Raw genomic sequence first — 25,806 nt, forward strand, 5'->3', positions numbered from 1 at the left:
TTATGAATAGAATTAGAGATGTCTTCCCCCTTGGGATCTGACTGGTGGTGGAGTGGAGGCCTGAGGAGGTAGGGAAATCAGCAGGAGCTAGTGAAGCCAGATGGTGGAGATGGGGAGGAGGAGGGTCGCAGCTCAGCTTGAAGAGCGAGGAAGTCCGTGAGTGAAGATCTTTTAAAACGGAGCCTTGGACCGTGATTGGTTGAAGATTGGCTGGAGCGGGGATGAATGGGGAAGTCTTTGGACAGAGCATAGGAGGGGGTGAGTCTTCCAGATTGAATTTTCGTCAAAACTCCATTTTAAAATAAGTTCATACAAACATTTCAGAGTTTACAAACATCACAAAAAACTAAAATAAAAAATTAAAATGTTAAAATTGCATCTAGTCAAAATTGGCAGCCATGTTTTAGCGTTTGACCTAACTGTGTGCTTTGAGTTTTACGCTCTGGCTGGTCAAATAGCTGCAGTCTTGGCTGGGCTACAACTGATTCTGTATGTTTAATTTGTTAATAATTTACCATGTCGTGGACCATGTGGACCAGTAATTTATACAAAAGAAGCACTGACCATGATTTGAATGGATATTAATTTAATGGTCATTGTATTGCTCTTATGTATTATTTTGATTTAATGAGAAACTGGGTTTTTAGTATGTCTTTATTAGCTTAAGCCATAATCGTGACAAGCACTTGGAAATAAACACTTGGAATACATCACTCTGCTTTTAAGGTGAGGTAAGGTAAGGTAAGTTTATTTATGGAGATGCACCTTTATTATGAAATGATTTTACTGTGATCATCAAATAAAGCCTGTCTTACTTAAGAGCCAGCTGCCAAATATAAACATTTGTAGTAAAATTGTTTACTTTTTTCTAAATAAAACTAAAAACATTTGATTCTTGTAAGTGTGCATAAACAACATCTAAATAATATTTTGCTTACAACAAACTATATGAAAACATCCAAAATTAACTTTTAAGCTAGATGTTTCAATAAAATTCCTATCACCAGAAATGTCACATTAGATTCAAAAAAATTGTAAAACATTTTCTGAGTTTACCTTTTGAACAGGGTAACAAAAGTTCACCCAACTTTTGTCTTTACCTTCACATCAAATTGGTTTCTCCTTACATTAGTTTAAAAAAGTAAAAAATATATAATTTTTTAACTTCACTAAATAAATGAACCCTGCTACAATTCTTGAAAACAAGTAAAGATAAAATTGTACTTCTGAACATATTTGTGTTCTTGGTTTGTTGGAGCCTGATTTGCTCCTTTTAAGACAAAACAGAGCTATTTGTAAATAATGCTCATGTTTCAGAAGCTGATAAACTGATACCTCCTTGTTATAATGTGCTCAATAATGTTTCCGTTAACACTTAGAGATCAGATAACCCACAGCCCCTCCCACTCAGCATGTCCTGCTTCTGAAGCTCGCATTTATACTCAGGTAAACTTTCATTTTAGTTTCCGGTATGAAGAACCCTGAGTTGTAATATCCATCATTTGGATCAAATATGGAGATAAACCCCCGCTGTCTTTTCATGATACTGGTAAGAACTTACCTCAATATTATCTTTCTGAAAACAGGTGTTCATATTTTAGAACATTGCAAAGAGAGTGCATTCTTCAGTCTTTTATCAGTTCCTGATTACTCATGTCTTCACTTTCACTCTAAATATAAAAAAAGAAACCCAGAAGAATAGCACATTTAATAATTAATATGTCTAATCAATCCAATTCTGTTGCGAGCTTAGCGATATGGGGTGATTTAATAATTTGCAGAGTCTGGGAGTTCAATTGTCACCAGCAGAATTTTTGCTGCGGCAAAAAAGAAACTGGATCATACAAACCTTCACTATCAATGAAAGTTATAGTGGAAAGTTTCCATATTATCTGGACAGAGTGAGTATTAAAGTACCAAGTTAATGTTGCATTATATATATATATTATTAATATGTAAAAATTAAGGACAATAATTGCAAAAACTGCTAATGTTGTTCCTTGTCATCCAGGTTGATATTGATCCAAACCTAAATGTTTTCGAAATTACTGGTCAAGGTATAAATGAGGAACCTCGAGAATTACTAGAAATAAATAAAAAATCAGGACGAGTTTATGTCCTGGGTCCTGTGGACTACGAAAAATTTCAGATTCTGAAGGTAAGAGGAAGAAAACACATTTAAGCAATGAAGTCGTCCTAAGTTTGACAGTTTTTTCACTGTCCAACATTGTTTTATTGTGTATCGAATTTTTGTATTTCAGCTGATAATAAAGGCACGAAGTAAAAACAACCAGATCCTGACACAAGTGGGCATTAATTTTGAAATTATTGACGCAAATGATAACCCGCCAATGTTCAACCAAACAATGTATGAGACCACCATAAATGAGTCAACATTACAAGGTAAGATTTTAGTTTTTTCTATCGTTTTTATGAAACAAAGTTTTCACATTAATATAAATAAAAAAATATCTCTTTCCAACATTTGACAGGTACTGGATTGATCAATGTTACAGCAACAGACCATGACAGCAAAGAGGAGAATAAGAATTTTACCTTTAGTATAGACTCAGTAACTCCTAAACCAGATGACTTTGAATTCTTTATAAATGAGGTGCCTAATTTTAATAATGGAACCATTTCATTTAAAGGATGCCTGGACCGTAAGGTGAGAATGCACATAATTTGATCAATTATATTTTATTTTCATTATATACTTGAAATACAGTCTTTGTCAATATTTCAGTTATTTTCTAAGACAAAAACAACAAATTTGGCACCTGCGCCCCCCCCCCCCCCCTTATTTTGAACATTAATTTAAATCAACACTGGTACAGATTTAGAATAAGGATATTACTTTGTGCTGTTTGTTATGCAACTTGTCAAGCTTCTTCACTTCAAGCAACCTCTTGGTTCTTTGATAACAAACTTCATTCTGAACGACCTAAGTGATCATCTCAGTTTATTTAAAAAGCATTGCAATTGACACTAGAATGGTCACACACATATTTAAAAAATGTGTGATCTATTTACCTTACAGAAAGCAGACAAATACATCCTTATTGTGAAGGCCACTGACCTTGGAAAACCAAAACCACTCTCCAGCTCCACCACCATAACAATCAACATTGAGCATGGGAATAGACATCGTCCAGTGTTTATGAACCAAACTGTGAGCATTTCTAAATTTCAGTTCCCTGTTTAGCGGTCATGATCTACCTGTGTTATGAGTTTTAGTTTCCTTTTTCTCCTTTGTTAGGCTTTGAGTTTGAGTTGCTTGTCTGTTTTCTCTTCTCTTCCCTGTTTTGTTGCTGTTAGTTTAATCATTGTAGTTTAGATTTTACCTCCCTGGATTCCCTCCTCATCTTTGTAAATTAGCCTCCCTCCTTCTGTTGCTCTGTGTTCTCCCTCACACCAGCTGCTCCAGATTTCTATGAGGTGCAAACAGCTGAGTGAAAATATGCATGACTCATCAGAGGAAACAGTGAGCGAGACCAAATGAAAGTGTGCGCAAGACCGAATGAAACTGATTATGTTTTACCCAATAAAATAAAATAAAATGACAACACATAGTACAAGTGATGCATAACTTATCGTTTATAAACAGTCTAACAAAAAAATCCGTCTTAATAGGTCTTTTTTTTTTTTAAATACATATCAACTTGTGGGTTTTTCTGTCAGGGTTTAAGACAGTCATCCAGTTACATCTGCACTTGTTTTAGTTCTTATTCCAGCTGCTGAATATTTCTAATTGTTTCATTGCATTGGACGATTATATGTCACTTTAGTCTTTGGTTTAAAAGGCCAAAGACTGTTGTTTTACCCAGAGGTAAAACATTATATAGGCTGGTTTTACTAGTTAGGCTGTTCTTCAGACTTTTTCCTTCAATGAAAGATTCGAGTATGCAATTTTCAGTAACTGTACTTTTTGTAAACTTTTTTCTAACTCTACAGTGTCTTGTTCTATTTTTTCTTTTTTTTTACTTTTGTGTGTATTTGCATGCTTCTATTTGCCTTTCACTTCGCTGCAGACACACCTGAATTTTCCCACTGTGGGAATTTGGCTCAGATTAATTTGAATGTTTAAGCACCCAGTTTGAGACCAGCTTCTTTTGTCTCTTAATTTTCAATTAGCAGTTACTGCAAATCATATTAATGCTTTTAAGGAAGAGTTAGAGAGGACTATTTTCATTTGATTCTGTGAAATGTATTGTTTTACTGCTGTATAAAACTTTTTTCTTGTTTTAAAATAAAGAAAGAGGCAAAGCAACTTTGTATTAAGAACTGCAAACAACAAATTTGTGTACTCGTACTCTTACTCGTCATCTTCCGCTTATCCGGGACCGGGTCGCGGGGGCAGCAGACTCAACAGAGACACCCAGGCATCCCTCTCCCCAGACACCTCCTTCAACTCCTCCAGGGGGAGCCCAAGGCGTTCCCAGGCCAGCCGAGAGACATAGTCCTTCCAGCGTGTCCTGGGCCGTCCCCTGGGCCTCCTCCCGGTGGACATGCCAGGAACACCTCCCGAGGAAGGTGTCCAGGAGGCATCTGGTATAGATGCCCGAGCCACCTCAACTACCTCCTCTCAATGTGGAGGCCCTCCGAGCCCCTCCCGGATGGCCAATCTCCTCACCCTATCTCTAAGGGAGTGCCCGGCCACCCTACGGAGGAAGCTCATTTCAGCCGCTTGTATCCGGGATCTCGTTCTTTCGGTCATGACCCAAAGTTCATGGCCATAGTTGAGGGTAGGAACGTAGACCGACTGGTAAATCGAGAGCTTCGCTTTTTGGCTCAGCTCTCTCTTTACCACAACGGACCGGCACAGCGCCCCCATTACTGCGGCAGCCGCACCGATCCGTCTGTCGATCTCCCGCTCCATTCTCTCCTCACTCGTGAACAAGACCCCGAGATACTTGAACTCCTCCACTTGAGGCAGGAACTCCCCTCCAACCTGAAGAGGACAAGCCACCTTTTTCCAGTCGAGAACCATGGCCTCTGACTTGGAGGAGCTGATCCTCATCACAGCCACGTCACACTCGGCTGCGAACCACCCCAGCGCATGCTGTAGGTCTTGGGTAGAGGGGGCCAGCAGGACCACGTCATCTGCAAAAAGAAGAGACGAAATCCACTGGTCCCCAAACCAGACCCCCTCCGGCCCTTGGCTGCGCCTAGAAATCCTGTCCATAAAAGTTATGAACAGGACCGGTGACAAAGGGCAGCCCTGCCGGAGTCCCACATGCACCGGGAACAGGTCCGCCTTAGTGCCGGCAATGCAGACCAAACTCCTGCTCCGCTTGTACAGGGACTGGATGGCCCCTAATAAAGGGCCCCCGATTCCATTCTCCTGGAGCACTCCCCACAGGGCATCACGAGGGACACAGTCGAATGCTTTCTCCAGGTCCACAAAACACATGTGGACCGGTTGGGCAAACTCCCATGAACTCTCGAGTACCCTGTAGAGGGTATAGAGCTGGTCCAGTGTCCCACGGCCAGGACGAAAACCACACTGCTCCTCCTGAAGCCGGGGTCCGACTACGGCCGGACTCTCCTCTCCAATACCCTGGCGTAGGCCTTACCAGGGAGGCTGAGGAGAGTGATCAGCCTGTAGTTGGAACACACCCTCCGGTCACCCTTCTTATGAAGGGGGACCACCACCCCAGTCTGCCAGTCCAGAGGCACTGTCCCCAACCGCCTCGCCACGTTGAAGAGGCGTGTCAACCATGACAGCCCCACAACATCCAGAGATTTGAGGTACTCAGGGCGGATCTCATCCAACCCCGAAGCCCTGCCACCACGGAGCTTTTAAACCACCTCAGTGACTTCAGCCTGGGTGATGAAATAGTCCAACCCCGAGTGCCCAGCCTCTGTTTCCACCAGGGAATGCGTGATGGCAGGATTGAGGAGATCCTCGAAGTACTCCTTCCACCGCCCAATAATGTCCTCAGTCGAGGACATTATCCTATATACATTTTTTTAAATCTTTATAAGCATTTCAAATCCTGGCATTTATTTATCTCAAGCAGTTATTCTTCTTCTTCTGCATTTCCTGGCGGATTGTTCCACTTTGTTGCATTACTGCCTTCTTGAGGCGAAAATCTTGCACCTACATTCTGTTAAGAATAATAGAGCTTCTGGCTCAGATCTATAACTCAACATTTTTATACATTCTTCTGGAAAGACAACAATGAAGCAGGGTATCATTATACTGATCTTCAAATCATAAAAAGACAAAAACAAAAAACTCAAAGACTGATTAGAAAGATTTTGATTTGGTAGAACATTAAAATATTTTGGCTAGAAATGTTAGAAATGGATATAATCAATGTGCTTCATACAGACACAATTGTGTTTCCTTACTAGATGCCCCAGATTTACAATAAAGGGATTAGGCAAAAATGTAGTGCTTCACTTCCCCTGTTCATCTCAGTTACTGAGCTCTTGGCAAGCCAGAAACTCCAGTCTTGGTTTGCAGTCAGAATATCATTATAAGTCATCTAGCAGCCAGAAATGTAAAAGAAAAATCAGACCAGATCACAATGGCTATTCAAACAGTGGAAATACTTTATAAAGCTTCAGGCAAACATCAAAATGTTGAGAGATGTAACATATTGAGCATCCATGATTGTTCTCAATCATACAACATACCAGTTAAACTGGAGGTTTGGTATAGGAATTTGTGTTATAAAAACTGCAAGCAATAGTGTCAAGCTAAGTAATGAAAAAAACATTAATAAATGCAAATTAACATTAAACTAGTTAGACCTTCGTCTCTTAGGAAGGACATTAATGGACACTTTTTTTCAAGATTTATTCAACTTGCATATTCCGTACCTACATCTCCAAACATTTTTAAGGTACTTACCTAATTAATATTTTATCTTATCTGGACAAATAGACATCATTACATAAACAAAGAAAAAACAGTTTCCAGGGTACATTGTCATTTTAAACAAGAAACTATCAAAGCATAAACATAAACATGTCAAAAAGAAATTAAAAGGCAAATAAAATAGAGCAGTGTACTTAACAGAGTTTTTCTGTAGGTTTTGTATGTTTAATCACTTGCTATTATCTTTATAAATTAATAATTAATTGCCTGTTAAAGATGACATTCATTGTCTGCCCCAAGAGAACAAGCACAGTGAGTTTTATGTTATATCAGACTTTATTGTTGAACTAGACAGGAGCAGAATGGTAGGTGCATGTACTTCCTGTCTTTCCCCAAAGAACTGGGATTTCCTGGTTGTGTCTGCCCTTGCAGTGATCTGATTGGGTAAAATGCCTTAAAATCTAGTGGCTGAGCAATAATAGGACAGCTTCTTGATGATAACATATGCATAAAATGCCACCACACGTTATTTACGCCACGTTCTGATTCGCAACGCGTTTGCACGTAAAAAACGGCGCATCCTGTTATTTACAAATTAGAAAAACGCGTTCATAAAAGGATGATATTTGTCCCTTGTGGCTTGCCGTAAACAGAATCAATGTCCCGTATTTGACTAGGTCAAATTCCAATAAGTCAAAAAATTATTCGATTGGAGCTTTTCTGAAATGTAAAGAAAGCAGAGCTAGTCATCATCACAGAGCCGCATCAGCTGTCAATCAAAATACGCAGCAGCGTCTCACGTCATGACCAACCTGTGCACCATGATGCTTGTATAGCCTACATCAGTAGTAGTATATAATGGAAAGTATGTGACGGTAAATAAAATGCAACTACAACAAAGACTAGGAAACTATATAACTGGATGAGGCCAGTGAAAGGGGATATCAGAGGGATTTTTTTGTTAAGTTTGCCAAAGTTATTTTTAAATTTCACACGATGTGAAGCAACTTTATAAAAGTGAGTCGCACAAGAAATGCACAGCTGAAAAAGCCGCCTGCTGATCTATGGACTCATTTTTGCTCAAACTCAGAGATGACAGCAAGACAGACAAGGTGACAGCAACAGAGATTAACACTGTTACACTTTAAAAGCTTGTAAAGTATTTTTTAAAACTTGTACTAATTCATTATTCTGCAAAAACAGGGAGAGATTGATGAATGTAATGTGAGATCTTTGTTAAATTAAAATATATGACGTCATCATAGTGTTGGTAATGTGTCCCACAATGTCCCTCATTGGCATCCTTGTTGTCTCGCATTTGTTTGTTTTTTTAGATCTGGTCACCCTCCTGATCTGCACCTTGTTCCTATAAACACATGACAATAGCTATTACATTTAAACTAATTAAATATCCAATCTTTAAAATTCCTGTACTCCAGGGTGAGGCAAGTGTGAAAGAAGGACTGGAAAATGTTCCATTTTTCCACCTCCAAGTCAAGGATGAAGATACCAGAGGTACCAAAGCCTGGAAGGCAAAATATGAAATCCATGGAGACAAAAACAACAACTTCAGAGTCATTACTGATCCCCAAACAAATGAAGGTCTACTCTATGTGGATAAGGTACCTTTTCTCTTGTTATACCATGGAACTACTCTTTTTCAAAAGTACACCACGACATGTATTAAAACTCATAAATTACACTGTGTCTTGGAAAAAAAAGCCACTAGTTTGTGTAATTCGAAATGCTTGGTTTTGCTAACACATTCCAAGTTTAAAGCATAAATGTAAGCAGCTAAACATTAATTCATCTTAAGGCAGATGAGGTTTGGAAAACGTTAATGTCAGCAAGCACAGGTAATTTGTCTCTACTATAGGGGAAACTGGCTAATGTTTTAAAGGATAAATTATGTAAGTAAAATACTTGTTCATCTTAACATCTATGACAAAATAAAAGGCAGAAAAAGCACAGAGTAAACACAAAGATTAAATGATGCAATATCTAAATAATATTAATAAACATATTACAAAGCGGTTAACTTAACTGAGTAAAACTAGCTGGATTATGAGATTATGCAAATGAACATGACATTTTTTGGTAAAAAATAACCTTTAAATTCTAATGCTCTAACAGCACCTCGACTATGAGAATGAATCCTTGAAGAACATCACAATCACTGTGGAGAATGAGATTCCCTATTTCACATGCAAAGTGACAGATCGTAACACCGCTGGTCTTTGGAAAATAGAAACAGATACTGGTAGTAGCCTTTTTAATGGAGCGAATATTGGAAGTGGCACTGGTGGAGGAGGGACTTTATCCAGACATCAAATGACAGTGGCTGTAGAGGATGTCAATGAGCCTCCAGTGTTTGACCCACTAAAACCGGTTTCTGTACCTGAAAATGTGGCGGTGGGCCATTATGTGGGAACATGTGCAGCTAGAGACCCTGATGTCACCAGTACAAACATAATTAGGTAAGTCATGATTGTATACTCAAAGGTGTGCACATGTTAAAAAAACTGTTTTTTGTGATGTAAAAAACTAAAACCACTATACCAAATTTCCACCTTTAATATGACAAATATCCTGCAAGGTTCAACAACCAAACAGTTTTGGGGGAGGCTAGTCAGATGAAGGGGTGGGTGTGGTAGTTCGGAGGGGAGAGGAGGGTAGGGGGTTTGTTGGGGTTGGAGTTGGGGATGAGAGTTTGGACTCTTCGACAGCATTTTATAGAACTGAGTAGTCAAGTGTTCCAGCAGCATGAAGCCCCATCCAGTGTTTCTGTTCAAGCTGAGTTGAATAAATGAGATTTATCTTTTTTTCTGAATCACACTAATTAATCAATTTATTACTCTTGTGAAATGTTAGACCGACTTTATGTAGCCAGTTTGATTAAAAATCCAATTAGCTAACACAAACAACTGCTTCACCACGATACCCAGCATTACCAGGCCCACATTTACCGTATTATGTCTCATTAATGACAACTTTTAAAGCCTAGATTTACAAAGGTGTTGTAACAGTTAGCCGTAATTGTAATTATGTAACTGAATTTATAAATTTGGTTCACAACACAGAAGTGAGCAACATCACGATTTACAGACAGGTATCATCACTAAGGAGAAAATCACCAAAAACCATAAGAACATGCTGTATTTCCATCACCATCCTCCAGAAACCTGAGCCTAAATTAGAAGTGTGCAGTAACTAGTTATATTTAATTAAGTAATTTTTTCAGGAAAAATTTACTTTTAGAAATAATTTTACTGCACTGACTTTTTACTTTTATCAAGTAAAATTATTATGAAGTAACTCTTACTAATGCTTACAAAAATGTATTCATTACCTATTGGAACTATTGGCTTCAAAGGTTATACGTTGTGGAAAACTGAAAATTGGAAATGTGTGTTCTGACTTAGTTTTTTTATTGTTTTATTACAAATTTTTTATGTTATTATCCAAAGTACCAGAACCTGCACATGTTGATAATTTTCAAAGAAATAAATCTGATTAAACGGTACTACTCAAGTTCTTAGTACTTAGTAAAAAATTTTTTGGATTACTACTTTTTACTTGTACTTGTGTAAAAATATATTGAAGTAGTACTACTCTTACTTGAGTACAGTCTTTGGCTACTCCACCCACCTCTGGCCTAAATAAAGAACAGTATATAGTTAAGTAAGTATAAATCCTTTTAGAAAGTATTTAGAAATGTAAGTAACATTGAAACATCTTATTTTAAAAGGGTCTTAAACTTCAAATGTTTGAGCATCTTAACTGATATTATGTAAGGATTACACTGTTCTTACTCATAGGGCTTTTAAATTTGTAAAGAAAAGAAATTAATAAACATATTTTATGAAACACTTTGAGACCTTGTTTCAAACTATTTTGAAAGAGCAGCATTTTACATAGATAGTGTATATTTTTCTCTGTCCATAAGGAATGTAATTCATTTATTACAATGCTCAGAATCAAGATATGTATGTGTATGTAATTTGGGGATGACCATAAGTAATTTATTTTGAGGTATATGTAGTTTGTTTTATAATCACAAACGGTGTACCAGGAGGTCGCTGCATAATTAGCAGTGCTTCAGCAAATGTGTGCAGTATCAATATTCTAAGAAAGCCGTTTTACAGGATAAATGTTACAGTATAGGTGCAAAGTTTTGAAATGATTTATCATGTTCTCTTTTTTTCACGTTACAAATATTCAGCATTTGAACATCGGGATGTACACTTTTGAGAGCCACTTTTATCACATATAAGTCTTTCTAAAAAACTTACATTACAATGTTGAGGGTAGCTATATATGTCTGATGTGTGTTTCAGATACATAAAAGGAGAGGATCCAGCTAATTTGGTTACAGTGGACCACAAGACAGGAAAAATAACAACATCGGGGGTTTTGGACAGAGAGTCACCCCTTGGTAAAGATGGACTTTATGCCGTCACAATACATGCTGTTGACAATGGTATAGTCAAATAGATTACATAAACACATTTTCATATAAGGTAATTCTTTGTCATTACTGAACATGTTCAATGTGTCTGCTCAAGGGAATCCTCCGATGACAGGAACAGCGACTCTCAGCATCTATATTATTAATGAGAATGACAATGCTCCATCTCTGATTGTAAGCACCTTTGACATATGCCAAAGTGACAAACCCTCATGGGTCAATGTCACAGCTGTGGACCTAGACGGAGAACCATACAGTGGGCCTTTCATATTCAAACTTCTTGGAGATGTTAAGAACAAGTGGAGGGTTGATCCTGAGCAAGGTGAGATATGTCCCTAAATTCCTTACCTCATTAAAATAATGTCACTGCTGTGAAAAACATTCTGAACTTAAATTAAGCTTATACTGGTATTTAAAAGTATTCATACCCCTTGAATTTCTCCAGATGTTGTTGCAGTACAACAACAAACATCAATGTGTTTTATTGGGACTTTGTGTGATGAACAAATAGATGTGAAGCTTCAGGAAAAGGGTATATGTTGACTTTTTTGGATATACAATTCTCAAAACCGTGATTTGCATTTATTTTCAGCCCCATTTACTCTGATACCTCTAAAAATCCAAAGGAACCAACTGCCATCAGAGTTAGCTAATTTGTAAATGAAGTCCACCTTTGTGTGAGATTGTATCTTAGTATAAATATAGCTATATGACATCACACAGGTCATGGGTAAAGTTGAGGAGAAGTTTAAAGCAGGGCCTGGTTATAAAACAAAATCCCAAACTTTTAACATCTAAAAGAGCACTGCTTATTTCATCATAGGAACATGTCTGTTAACCCAACATGACAGGTTGGACAAGGGGAACATTGATCAGAGAGGCTAGATCAGAGTATTGGGTAGAGGTAGAAAAGGGCAAAGCTGGAAGAAAAGCTGTCATAAAGTTCAAAAGACTTGACTGTTGGGTCATCGTCCATTTTGACCAGAAATGGAGACCACACCTCCCAGCAAGAATCGCAGCTCAACAGGTGTCGCAGCTCCGATGTCCCTGGAGGTGAGCTTTTTTAGGGCTCAAGAAACGCTCTGCCTTTGCCATTTACAGCCGTAGCGTGCCAATAATATGCTCGGAGCTGATTTCTTGAGTAATAGAAGCTCGCAGGCGTTTACTTTTCCTCCACACTGGCCATCCCCAGAAGAGCTTAAAAGCTGGAAATCTGTCTGACATAAAAAGATCAGAAGTTCCATATTCCGACTGAAGAACGTCAGCCAATACCCTGGCGAAGGTGAAAACCCCAGAGCACAGGTGTCAAACTCCAGTCCTCCAGGGCCGGTAACCTGCAACTTTTAGATGTTTCTCTGTTTCAACACATCTGAATCAAATAATTATGTCATTAGCAGGACTCTGGAGAACTTGACTGCATACTGAGTAGGAAATGTAGCCATTTGTTTGAGGTGTTTTGGACCAGGGACACATCTAAAAGTTGCAGGACACTGGCCCTCGAGGATTGCAGTTTGACACCTCTGCCCCAGATGGTTGCCCAAGGACACAAGTTTTCTCCTTGTGTTTCAGTCTATTGCAACAGTGCATCATATTTTCCCTGTTTAGGATAAAAGAGGAGAAGGAGATAATTTAGTGTTTGCGAACGTGCAACACTTGCCACTCAGAACTTCAACCCTTCCTTGACGGAGGCCTACATGCCAGCATCCCTTTTTCAGAGGATTCAGAGGCATAGTTAACATGATCTAGGATCACCATTAGTTAATCCAAGGTATTAAATGTGTTTTGAAAGGTTTATCTTGAACTTTGATTGCTTTTGGTTATTGTTGGACTGCGCAGTGCGGCTGCCCTCAGCAAAGTTTGAATGCTGGTACGGTGTTGTGGTGCTGGTGTTTTGATCAACTGAGCGCTGAGCTAGTTTGTAGTTAAAGTGGACTTTAAAACAGACTGAGGCTGCGAATTGAGCCTCATGTTCGTATCCATTGTTTCACAGTTTATGGCCCTTTGTGTTTTACTGAGTTCCTGCCGTGGGGGGTTTACGACTATATGCTGAGTAGCTCTGTTAGCAGATAAGGATCTCAGCCGCTTACGAAGTGTGGAAACTCGTTTCCTCCCACTGAATGTGTTTTTCCAATATTCCTACTCATAGTCAAATGGCACAATGGCCCAGTAAAAGTCCAGACTTAAACTGTCATGACATGAAAACTGGAGGTCACAGATACTCTCCATCTAATCTGAGTTCCGTTAGATCTGTTCGACTTAGAGATTAGTTCATTTATTTTGTTCCATTTGTGGTTTGGTTTTTAATGTTCTATGTTTTCATTTCTGGTTATTCTGGTGTTTTGTTCTGTTAGGAATTATATTCTGTGTTCTCTAGTTTACCCTGAATAAGAGCGCCTCAGTTCTCTGCGCTCCCTCCACTTTTATTCTGCTAATTATCTGTGGCACATCCCAGTAATCAACCTCCATACAGTAAATAGTTCTTGTTTTTGTCAGCCAGTCTCCGTTCCTCTGTAGTTCAGTCTGTTGCTCTTGTCTTTTTTGCTCCTGAAAACCTATTATTGTTGTCTCTGTGTTCGGGTCCACAACAAACACAATTCATAGCAAGTTAAACTGTTTTGATAAAAAAGAAAAAAAAAACACTAGGCAAAATGTTCTTAGGCTCTATTTCATAAATCCTAAACAAATAAACTGAGGTTTAAGCAAAATGTGAAAGATTGCAAGGGGTATTTATTATGTTGTAAGATACTCTAAAGGGGATCATCATTCATCCTATAACATAACCAAATATTTATTCGTTTTGAATTTGCAGGGTATTCAGTCAACCTTGTAAAAGAAAATAATATTTATTCTGGGTATTACAAGTTGGAGCTGGAAGTGTCAGATTTTGAAGGAAAGAAAGCTCTCCATAACTTGTCAGTTATTGTGTGTGAGTGCTCTGATGCAACAAGGCCAGACTGCAGACAGCAAAAAGCTACTGGATGGAGAGTAGCAGCAGAAACTCTGGGAATATTATTCTTCTCCATTTTTTTGCTCATAGGTAAGACAAAATCTAAATTCATCATGTTATTAACAGCATAATCAAAAAATAATAAACAAAAACATTAGTGATGTAACATGTATTTGTCATATTATGTCTGGTCTTCACACTCCAGGTTTGGGATTTTTAACCTTTTTGGTATCGTGTAAAACTGAGAGAGTACTAATCCCAGATGATGATCCTCTGCAACACTTAATGACAAGTAACACAGAAGCACCAGGAACTGACTGCAAAGTATGCCGTTTACATTAATGCCACCATGGCTATTTAACAGACACACACACCTTAACAAAACAGACTTAACAAAACAAACAGCTATTTTATCTACATATCTTTTTTTGCATGTCTTGAATTGATTTCATTTAAAATGAAAAGATAAGTCTTAAAAAATCTTTAAAATTTTACTGTAGAACTGAAAATGTATGTATGTGTTTAAGGTGCCCTTAAATTCACTAAACAGCAATCATAAAGAACAACAGATGCAAGTATCTGAAGACACAAAGATGATGATAACACCGGTGAGTACTGTACATTCTTTACTTATTAAGTTTAATAGCTGAAAATCATTTTATAATAATTTTTTTAATATGCTTCCTGAATAGAATGAGCCGTCCAAGTTAACCTTATTGTTTCATTACAATTATCACTTGTACTGTCTTTCCCTTAGACCACAAACACCATCCTGCTACTGGAAAATCAATACATATTAAAACACAGCTAAACCTTAGGGTCACTAAACTACACTATGCAAAATTTATTTTAAGTGTTTGTTCAATCTTGACACACAAATCTACTACAGTTCTGTTCAGAGGTTAACATACATTACCAGTCAAAATGTTGAACACATCTTGCCAGTCAATGGCTTTTCTTTATTTCTGTTACTTTCTATATTATAGATACATAGTGAAGACATAAAAACTCTGAAGCACAAGTATATAGAATTATGTGGAAAACAAGACTTAGTGAAATAACTGAAAACATCTTTAAAATTTTAGATTCTTCAAAATCAAAATAGAATCCTTTGCTTTGATTACTGCTTTGCACACTCTTGGTATTCTCTTGATAAGCTTAATGGGGTAGTCACCTGAAATGTTTTTCCAACAGTGTTAAATAGTTTATTTAAATCAGTTGTTTCTAAGCACAGACCACAGTCTTGTTAAATATTTATTTACTGTCAGGTCCAAGGCAGGATTCACAACACATTAGAATTTGTGCTGCCAATTCTTGTTTTTATAAACTACTGTTATATTCTAATGTCCTAAATATGAACCAATGTTATATTCATAAAAAAAACTATGTTAAGTTATTTAAAAGCTCATTAATGCCCACGATAAGTGAATGTAAAAACTGTAGTTTCTCATTACATTTCATACATAACATCAGGGCTACTACACCAGAGGAGTTATTTCCAACTTTTCTGCCTACTGCTCTGGAATTTTTGGACATTCTGGTCAAAGGTTCCGCTCACCTTTGTTCACGCGGTGAAACGCCAGAAGAGAGGGAAACGGGCTGGGGTGCTGGTACGACTTCGCCAGCGTGGACTACGAACACCGTTACCTGGAATATTTCTCTCTAACGTGCGCTCACTTCCCAACAAAATTGAGGAACTACAACTGCTGTTGGGGAAAAACAGGGACTTTTATTCATCGGCAGTTTTGTGCTTCACGGAGACCTGGCTGTGTGGATTAATACTGGACTCTGCGCTGCAGCTGGCAGGATTCCAGCTCTACAGAGCGGACAGAGACATGGAACTCTCCGGCAAAGCGAAAGGTGGAGGAATCTGTTTTTACCTCAACAGTGGTTGGTGCAACGACGTGACAGTGATTCAGCAGCACTGTTCTCCAGACCTGGAAGCCTTCATCATAAACTGTAAGCCTTTCTATTCCCCCCGTGAGTTCGCTTTGTTCATCCTGGTCGGTGTTTACATCCCGCCGCAAGCTAACGTGCAGGTCGCACAGCGCATGCTCGCCGACCAGATACTGAGTGTGGAGCGGACCAACCCGGACTCCTTAGTAATCGTCGTTGGCGACTTTAACAAAGGTAATCTGACCCACGAACTCCCCAAATATAGACAGTTTATAAAATGTCCGACCAGAGAGGACAACATTCTGGATCACTGTTACACCACCATCAGAGACGCTTATCACGCCGTCCCACGTGCTGCACTGGGCCAATCCGATCACATCATTTGTCCACCTGATTCCTGCATACAGGCAGAAACTAAAGCTCTGCAAACCTGTTGTGAGGACGACAAGGAAGTGGAGCAGTGAGGCTGTGGAGAATCTCCAGGCGTGTTTAGGCTGTACAGACTGGGATGTGTTCAGGACTACTACCAACAGTCTGGACGAGTACACAGAGGCTGTGACTTCCTACATCAGCTTCTGTGAGGACAGCTGTGTACCATCATGCACCAGGGTGAGTTACAACAACGACAAACCCTGGTTCACAGCTAAACTCAGAAGGTTAAGACTGGATAAGGAAAAGGCCTTCAGGAGTGGGGACGAAGACATATACAGAGAGGCAAAGTACAAGTTTGGCAAGGCAGTGAAAGAGGCCAAACGACTTTACTCTGAGAAGCTCCAAAACCAGTTCTCAGCCAACGACTCTGCGTCTGTCTTCAAAGGGCTCAAGCAAATCACCAACTACAAGCCGAAAGCCCCCCACTCCATCAACGACCGACGCCTCGCCAACAACCTGAACAAGTTCTACTGCCGCTTTGAAAGACAAAGGGACAGTCCTGCAACCATCCCCCACGACACCCCCCAACAGCTGCAGCCACAATCCACCACCCCCACCTCCCCAACCTCAAGAGGGGCCTTGGCACCTCCAACCCCCACCCTGAAGTTCCCCCCCACCAGCCCCCTACCCACGCCGAGGACGGCTTTTTCCATCCAGGAGAGGGACATAAACAAACTCTTCAGGAGACAGAACCCCCGGAAAGCTGCTGGTCCGGATTCTGTCTCACCAGCCAGCCTGAAGCACTGCGCTGATCAGCTGTCTCCAGTCTTCACAGACATTTTTAACACCTCACTGGAGACATGTCATATGCCAGCCTGCTTCAAGTCCTCCACCATCGTCCCTGTTCCCAAGAAGCCAAGGACCACAGGGCTTAATGACTTCAGACCCGTCGCCCTGACCTCTGTGGTGATGAAGTCCTTTGAGCGCCTTGTGCTCTCACACCTAAAAGACATCACCGACCCCCTCCTGGACCCCCTGCAGTTTGCCTACAGAGCCAACAGGTCTGTAGATGATGCGGTCAACCTAGCCCTTCACTTCATCCTCCGGCACCTGGACTCCACAGGAACCTATGCCAGGATCCTGTTTGTGGATTTCAGCTCTGCCTTCAACACCATCGTCCCAGCTCTGCTCCAGGAGAAACTCTCCCAGCTGAGTGTGCCCGACTCCACCTGTAGGTGGATAACTGACTTCCTGTCTGACAGGAAGCAGCGTGTGAGGCTGGGGAAGCACGTCTCTGACTCCCTGACCATCAGCACCGGTTCCCCCCCAGGCCTTGTTCTCTCTCCTCTGCTCTTCTCCCTGTACACCAACAGCTGCACCTCCAGTCACCAGTCTGTCAAGCTTCTGAAGTTTGCAGACGACACCACCCTGATCGGACTCATCTCTGATGGTGACGAGTCCGCGTACAGATGGGAGGTGGACCATCTGTTGGACTGGTACAGCCAGAACAACCTTGAGCTCAACGTTCTAAAGACAGTGGAGATGGTTGTGGACTTCAGGCAGAACCCAGCCCCACCTGCCCCCATCACCCTCTGTGACTCCACAATTGACACTGTGGAATCTTTCCGCTTCCTGGGAACCATCATCTCCCAGGATCTCAAGTGGGAGCCAAACATCAGCTCCCTCATCAAGAAAGTCCAGCAGAGGATGTTCTTCCTGCGGCAGCTGAAGAAATTCAACCTGCCAAAGACTATGATGGTGCACTTCTACACAGCCATCATTGAGTCCATCCTCACCTCCTCCATCACCATCTGGTACGCCGCTGCTACAGCCAAGGATAAGGGCAGGCTGCAGCGTGTCCTTCGGTCTGCTGAGAAGGTGATTGGCTGCAGTCTACTGTCGCTCCAGGAACGGTACACCTCCAGGACCCTGAAGCGGGCAGGGAAGATTCTGGCTGATCCCTCCCACCCCGGTCACAGACTCTTTGAAACTCTCCCCTCTGGCAGGAGGCTGCGGTCCATCCGGACCAAATCCTCACGCCACAAGAACAGTTTTTTCCCATTTGCCACCAGCCTTGTTAACAAAGGACTCCTGCTTTACTTGCACTGCCATACTTGCACACTGATCATCTGCACTGTTGTATTGCTCTTGCATCTTATACTGCTCTATACTTACTCTCACTCACTTAAAACTGTGCACATATATTTATATTATATTGTAGAAATGTTTATACTGTTTATTACTGAAACGCTACATGCTCTTACACGCATTACTGAAATGCTCTCACACACACTACTGAAATGCTACATACAACTTTTTTGGGAAAAAAGACAACTCTTCAAGCGAGATGGTTTCTGTTTGAACAAGCCAGGAGCCAGACGTTTCACATCTAATCTCTTCTATTCAGTAAATAATCCGCCAGCAGCTTCGACCTTCAGCAGAGAACATGGAGTATCAACAACAATGATAGAGAGGTCATCACAAAAGGTCTCCCCGTCGAAATCCACAGGAGAAGTGGACCCCCCCATTATACCCCCATCCAACCAAACCCAGACCCAGACCGACACCCCCGGTAAACCCCCCTCACCCCAGACCCTGACCCAGACTGCACAGAACTCTCTCATCTCCTCACTGAGCCCACTTTTTGCTTTATTGGATTCTGATAACATGAAAGGAGCTCTTAAAATCAGGACAGAAATGGCTCTGACATCTTCTCCATTCAACACCCTCCGTGGCCGAGGCCCTGCTACTAAACCAATCTTCCAAATGCCGCAGACCTCCACCACCTCCTAATCTATCTCCTCCTAATCAGGACCTTCAAATCACTTCTCTGTGATACAGTCTGGGCCCCAGTGGTAACTCTATCAGAAATGAGCATGTCCAGGAAAAACCTGGGCCTCTAATAGGAGATAGTTGTAAAATCTCAGTGCTTTTACATGACAGAAAGAGCAAAGCCAAAAGGATAAGAGACAGGCACAGACATGCTCTCACACGCACAACTGAAATGCTCTCACATAAACTACTGAAATGCTACATGCTCTTACTCACACTTGTGAAATGCTCTCACACGCACTACAGAAATGCTCTCACACAAACTACTGAAATGCTCTCACACAAACTACTGAAATGCTCTAGACGCACTACTGAAATGCTCTGATACGCACTTCTGAAATGCTCTCACACAAACGACTGAAATGCTCCATGCTCTTAAACACTACTGAAATGTTCTCACTTGCACTACTGAAACGCTTTTACACGCACAACTGAAACACTCCCACACACACTACTAAAATGCTACATGCTCTTACACACTACTGAAATGCTCTCACACAAACTACTGAAATGCTCTAGACGCACTACTGAAATGCTCTTACACGCACTTCTGAAATGCTCTCACACAAACTACTGAAATGCTCAAACACGCACTACTGAAATGCTCCATGCTCTTAAATACTACTGAAATGTTCTCACTTGCACTACTGAAACGCTTTCACACGCACAACTGAAACACTCCCACACATACTACTAAAATGCTACATGCTCTTACACACACTTCTGAAATGCTCTCACACAAACTACTGAAATGCTCTAACACGCACTGCTGAAATGCTCTCACATGCACTACTGAAATGCTCTAACACGCACAACTGAAATGCTCTCACACGCACTGCTGAAATGCTCTCACACGCACTTCTGAAATGCTCTCACGCACTACTGAATGCTCTCACACAAACTACTGAAATGCTCTTACACACACTTCTGAAATGCTCTTACACGCACTACTGAAATGCTACATGCTCTTAAACACTACTGAAATGTTCTCACATGCACTACTGAAATGCTCTTACACGCACTACTGAAATGCTCTCACACAAACTACTGAAATGCTCTCACACAAACTACTGAAATGCTACATGATCTTAAATACTACTGAAATGTTCTCATATGCACTACTGAAATGCTCTTACATGCACTACTGAAATGCTCTCACACGCACTTCTGAAATGCTCTCACAAAAACTACTGAAATGCTCTTACACGCACTACTGAAGTGCTACATGCTCTTAAACACTACTCAAATGTTCTCACATGCACTACTGAAATGCTCTAACACGCACTACTGAAATGCTCTTACTTGCACCAATGAAATGCTCTTACATGCATTATTGAAATGCCCTAAGATACCTACCGAGGCCGGGTTTACGCAGGGTCAAGAGGGGGCAATGCCCCCTCAAGCAAATGCCTGGCCCCCTGAAATTAATTATCTGCCGCGCCGTGGTTGCTGATACTGCTGGTAGATTCCGATCAACCAGAAGTAACAAAAATTACACTGTGAATGATAAAACTGAAGTGGTAAAAATTAAGGTGCTAAAATCAAGGCAATGAATGAAACAGTCAGTCAGTCATTTTCTACCACTTATTCCATAGTGGGTCACGGGGGAGCTGGTGCCTATCTCCAGCTGTCTATGGGCGAGAGGCAGGGTACACCCTGGACAGGTCGCCAGTCCATCACAGGGCAACACACAAACAACCACGCACACACTCATTCATACACCTAAGGGAAATTTAGAGTTACCAATTAACCTAACAGGCATGTCTTTGGACTGTGGGAGGAAGCCGGAGTACCCGGTGAGAACCCACGCATGCACGGGGAGAACATGCAAACTCCATGCAGAAAGACCCCAGGCTGGGAATTGAACCCAGGACCTTCTTGCTGCACAGCAACAGTGCTACCAACTGCGCCACCGTGCAGCCATGAATGAAACAGACAATGTTAAAATTGATAACCTTAATGTTTATAGCAATAATATTTACCATGTTATCATTTTAATGATCTCCAATTTCATGTATTCTAATTTTCACAGAGGCGAAATTAATCAAATGTTGGTTTTTATGGCACTCAATTTTACCATGTATTTCACACCTTCAATTCATTTCATGTTAGTTTTTGTTACTTTGACCTTCATATGACTGGGTTAGGGACCCACATAGCTTAGCATTAGTTGTTGGAAAGGACATGACTTTACAGGAGCAGGAGGAACTAACGTAACTCAAACCAAAGCTAAGGCATTTAGACAGTTTTTGGTTGAATGCTGCCAGGGAGTTCCTCATTCTGGCCAACAAAAGCTATTTCAATATTGCTCGCATTTTCCAAAACATATGAATAAATAGAGAGAGACTAGGAGCTGTTGAGTAAGAAAGACTCTTTCTTTAATTACTACAGGATGTTAGCTTCTTGTTCATCTCAACAGCTCCAGGTTTCACACTGAGTATCAATAAACTGAAACAATATAGTCATTATACACGGATATAGTGTATTAAGCTACAGACTGTCATTTTGTAACTTTTTGGTTAGAGGACTTTATCAGTGTTAATGTGCGCTGTGGCTCATAAAAGGTTAAAAAACACAACACTAGATCCTCTACACTTCTCTGTGGTGTTCCTTTTTTTCCTGGCATCTTTTTAAAAAAACATCCATTGTCCAATAACTCCACCATCTTTCCATTGCTTATGCCCATGTTTGTATTTGTTGCTCATTGACAGGTGAATATTTGTCTAAATATTAACCCCTGCCACCTTTTTCCTAGGTATTCATTGATTCTGCTGTAAACGTACAAGCTAGCCCGTGTGGAAACAACTCCAATGAAGACAGAAGCTCTGGGAGGAAATCTTCTGTTCTGGTAATTATTACTACAATTGTTATTTCTTTCTTCTTTTACAGTTTTTTATTATTAAAGTATTCTTGCCATGTTTGGAGAAGTGCCTTTAAAACAATATTGAGATACTTTTTTTTCTTCACTGTCTAACAAAACATCAGACCAAGCTTTCCATGGTTTAGGTCTGGTAGGATTACCAACATTATTTTCATTTACTAAAGGCCAGAATAATGAACAAGGCATTTTTAGAGTTGTTGACCTGGTTTCGGATAAAGCAGAAGACGACGACGACATACATGCCTTTAGTATTTGTCGGCATTGCCTTTTCAATCTGACAGTCCTGATGTAACTAAGTCAGGCTTTGTTCGCACACACATTTTTAGATGTAGCAGACATTTCTCCAAATATAGAGGTTTTTCTCTCTGAGTGCATTTGCATCCTGCAATCATACTTTTATGTCGCTTTTGGAGTACTTCATCTTTCCTAAGAGGCATTTCAGCCCATGTAGGTCCAGGGCCAATATCACTGTCAATAGTGACAATTCTAACCAGCTTCAGCCAGCATCTTTCCAGGTTCATTTGACGTTTGTGGGTTAAAACATGTTCATCTCTGGGACGCAATGCCCATTTTGTTCTTCGATGGTATGATGGCTGAACAGTTTCATGGTGTTCATATTTGTGTGAATTGTTTGAACAGATTAACACCTTAAGGCATCTGGAAATTCAACCCAAGAATGAACCAGACTCCTGAGGGTCCATTGTCTTCCTGATGTCTTGCATGATTTATTTTTATTTTTCTATGTCACACAAGAAAGCCCTGGGTTTGAGGTGTTGCCTTAAAATATATCCACAGGTGATAATCTTAATTGACCTAAAACAGGAAGTTTCTGCTGATTTAATATCAGACAGTGAGTTAAAGAAAAAGTAGTTTTTTAACATAATGTGTGTTGGTGTATATTTATATTCTTTGCTAAAAAAAACTTTTTTATTGTAATGTGAGCTTTGAAAGTATTAACAGTTTAAATGTTTAATTATCAAGTCCTTCCATGAGCACTGGAAAATGTCCAGTGAGATTTCTCCGTCAGCCATTGGGATCAGACCTAAGCAAGGAACTTTAAAGGATGCGGTACTGTAACATATTTCACATTATTGCCTTTTTTATATACAAATATACATAATTGTATACAAACCATATTTTCATTAATTATGTGTAGTATTTTGTCCATTCAAATCTTTTAGGTTTGGATGGAACATGCTCAGGAAACTCTACTAGTAACAGCACTGACAACAATGCTCGACAGACTTGAAGCGCCAGGCGAGGAACTTGGTGATTATGCACCTACCGTGTATGTTTGGGAAGGAGACTTGGAACGCAGCTTTGAACTTGACACCATTACCAACCCTGAAGTTCCCATTGACTCAGACTTAGAACTGGATTCCAGGTTCTTAGCTCTGGCTTCAATCTGTTTGCCTGACACGTCTGCCCAAAGCACAAAAACTTAGACAGCTCCTCTGACTAGCCATCTTAATAATAATAATAGATACTTTATTGATCCCCAAGGGGAAATTAGACCCTCTGCATTTAATCCATCCCTTATAGGGAGCAGTGGGCTGCTGTTGTGCAGCACCCAGGGAGCATTCTGGGGCTAAGGGTCTTGCTCAGGGACCCAAAGTGGCAATCTGTGGGATACGAACCCAGCCCCTTGTGTCCCCCTCCAGAACACAAACCTCCTGCTCTAACCACTAGGCCACCACTCCCCTTAAGCCAGTTATCTGGGCATAGACTGGCTACTTTTGGCTCTCTTTTTTATAATATATTCTTGTTTACATGTTTATCTCTTCATCGGCCAGAATTTGAATGTGATTATTTTGCTGAACATTATTGTATACAGAACAAAGGAAATAACTGTTGTGTGGCATTTGACCTTAGGGCATGCTTAGCACAATGTTACTTTTTTTTGATATAATGCAACTTCCATTCATGTGTAAAAATGTTGAACTGTTTAGGTGTTTGCACTTTTTACTTAGCACAATAAAACTTACTGTGTGTTAAAAAAATAAATACAAAATACAAAAATGCTTACTTTGTTCAGCACCTATGAAGCTCTTGCAGAAGCTATGATGGCCAATCCAATGTGAGCTATTATGGCTGTTATTTAACCTTTCTTCTTATCTGAGCAACTTTTGTAGAGGCTCATTGCTATTTATAATCTATAGGAGGGTGCTGAACACTGTATTTTCAGAATATGGATAGCAGAAGGAAGCATTTTTCCTACCTGTCCATTTTTGACTTTTCAACTTACATAAAAGGAAACAGAAGAATAAGTTAAACCTAAAATACAAATTTTTCAAAAACTCTACAATGCTATATATCCACTGTGCATTGTAAACATGTCTCATTACGGTGTAAGTAAAACATAATTCTTTTCATAGGGACCTTGGGAGAGCTCTCTCAATATTCAATAAATGCTGCTTTTAGGGGGAACAGATGAAAGAAAATGTTAATGCACTCATACCTTTCCTGGTATATGGAAAAATATTGATTAAAATGATTAGATTGAACTCTCCGAGATGTGTTGTAACAGAGAGTACATTATTTGTAGTTTTGTGGCTTTCAGCCACATCGATGCTTAACAAAATTATACTGTAATTGTGGAACCTCCAAAAAAGGAAATTACAGTGTGTCTGAAACAACAAACAACAGTTCATACTTATTACAAACTTTATAGCATGTCTATAGATAAGATTCTTAAATATACTCAGCTTTATAGACAGCTGTACATAAATCTGGAATGCTGTATTTAAAGTCATTATAATGTGTGGAAATATAAATGCCTTATCATTAGTAGCTAAAGCTAAGATATATTTGGGATTTGCTGCTTATAGATTGGTTATTATTAGGAGTTTTTAGTTATGCTTTTGAGAGTTAGAAAAATCCTTAAACAGTAGCTTCTAGTGTGGTCACACAATGAGTGTTTATTATTCAAGGTTAAAGCTTGCAGGTGTTTTCTGTCTGTATCGTGAGAAGCCGGCAGTGTATTAGGGAGGCATGGTACTCCTCTCCCTGAAGATTCCTGAAGATGTGTGAGAAACTGACCTTCAGCAAAAGAATGTGTGAGAAACTGAGAAGGGCTGCACAACAAATGTAAAATGTATATTTCCTGTAGTATGTGTGTGTTCAATAAAAGAACGGTGCAGGGGAGAGAAAAAGAGATGTGTCCCTGACTACGCAGATGCAGCACCTCTCTCCCCGGCCGGGTGAACAACTTTATTACTTAGTCCGTGTTTTTCTTTCTTAGAGATTCAAGTCTAGTTTCTCGTACAGAATTAAGATGCTTTGACCAAATAAAGGAACGCGCAGGAGTTTAGAAGAACAACTCCAACAACTTGGTGACCCCGACGTGATTTGGGAAAAGCGAGGACTTTCGGCTAAATCAGAACTTCACCAAAAGACTCTGACAAGGGGGTACCCCCACACTTCTTACAAGTTAAGCAGAAACCTGTTTAAAACGAACTCTGCACTTTTGGCATTGTCGATAGGCCTAAATTCTCGGTGTCAGATGTCTGAGTAAGTGAAATGTTCTGCTAAATTTAAAATGTGTAGACCAGTGTGTTAGGATAATATAAAAGAGGTCAAGT

General features: G+C 40.1%; 1 protein-coding gene across 1 annotated transcript; it reads left to right on the forward strand.

The window, feature by feature from the left end:
- On the forward strand, nucleotides 1-25,105 carry LOC124861624 (cadherin-13-like). Its single transcript, XM_047355532.1, has 14 exons — nucleotides 1-2,158; nucleotides 2,262-2,403; nucleotides 2,493-2,668; nucleotides 3,041-3,172; nucleotides 8,269-8,451; nucleotides 8,963-9,306; nucleotides 11,167-11,309; nucleotides 11,395-11,619; nucleotides 14,107-14,334; nucleotides 14,450-14,568; nucleotides 14,772-14,852; nucleotides 22,100-22,192; nucleotides 23,207-23,293; nucleotides 23,407-25,105. The coding sequence occupies exons 1-14, from the start codon at nucleotides 1,991-1,993 to the stop codon at nucleotides 23,668-23,670; spliced, it is 2,385 nt and encodes a 794-aa protein (XP_047211488.1). The 5' UTR covers nucleotides 1-1,990; the 3' UTR covers nucleotides 23,671-25,105.
- Nucleotides 25,106-25,806: the final 701 nt, after the last annotated feature.

The sequence above is a fragment of the Girardinichthys multiradiatus genome, chromosome 1, assembly GCF_021462225.1.
Source record: "Girardinichthys multiradiatus isolate DD_20200921_A chromosome 1, DD_fGirMul_XY1, whole genome shotgun sequence".
NCBI classification, from domain to species: Eukaryota; Metazoa; Chordata; class Actinopteri; order Cyprinodontiformes; family Goodeidae; genus Girardinichthys; species Girardinichthys multiradiatus.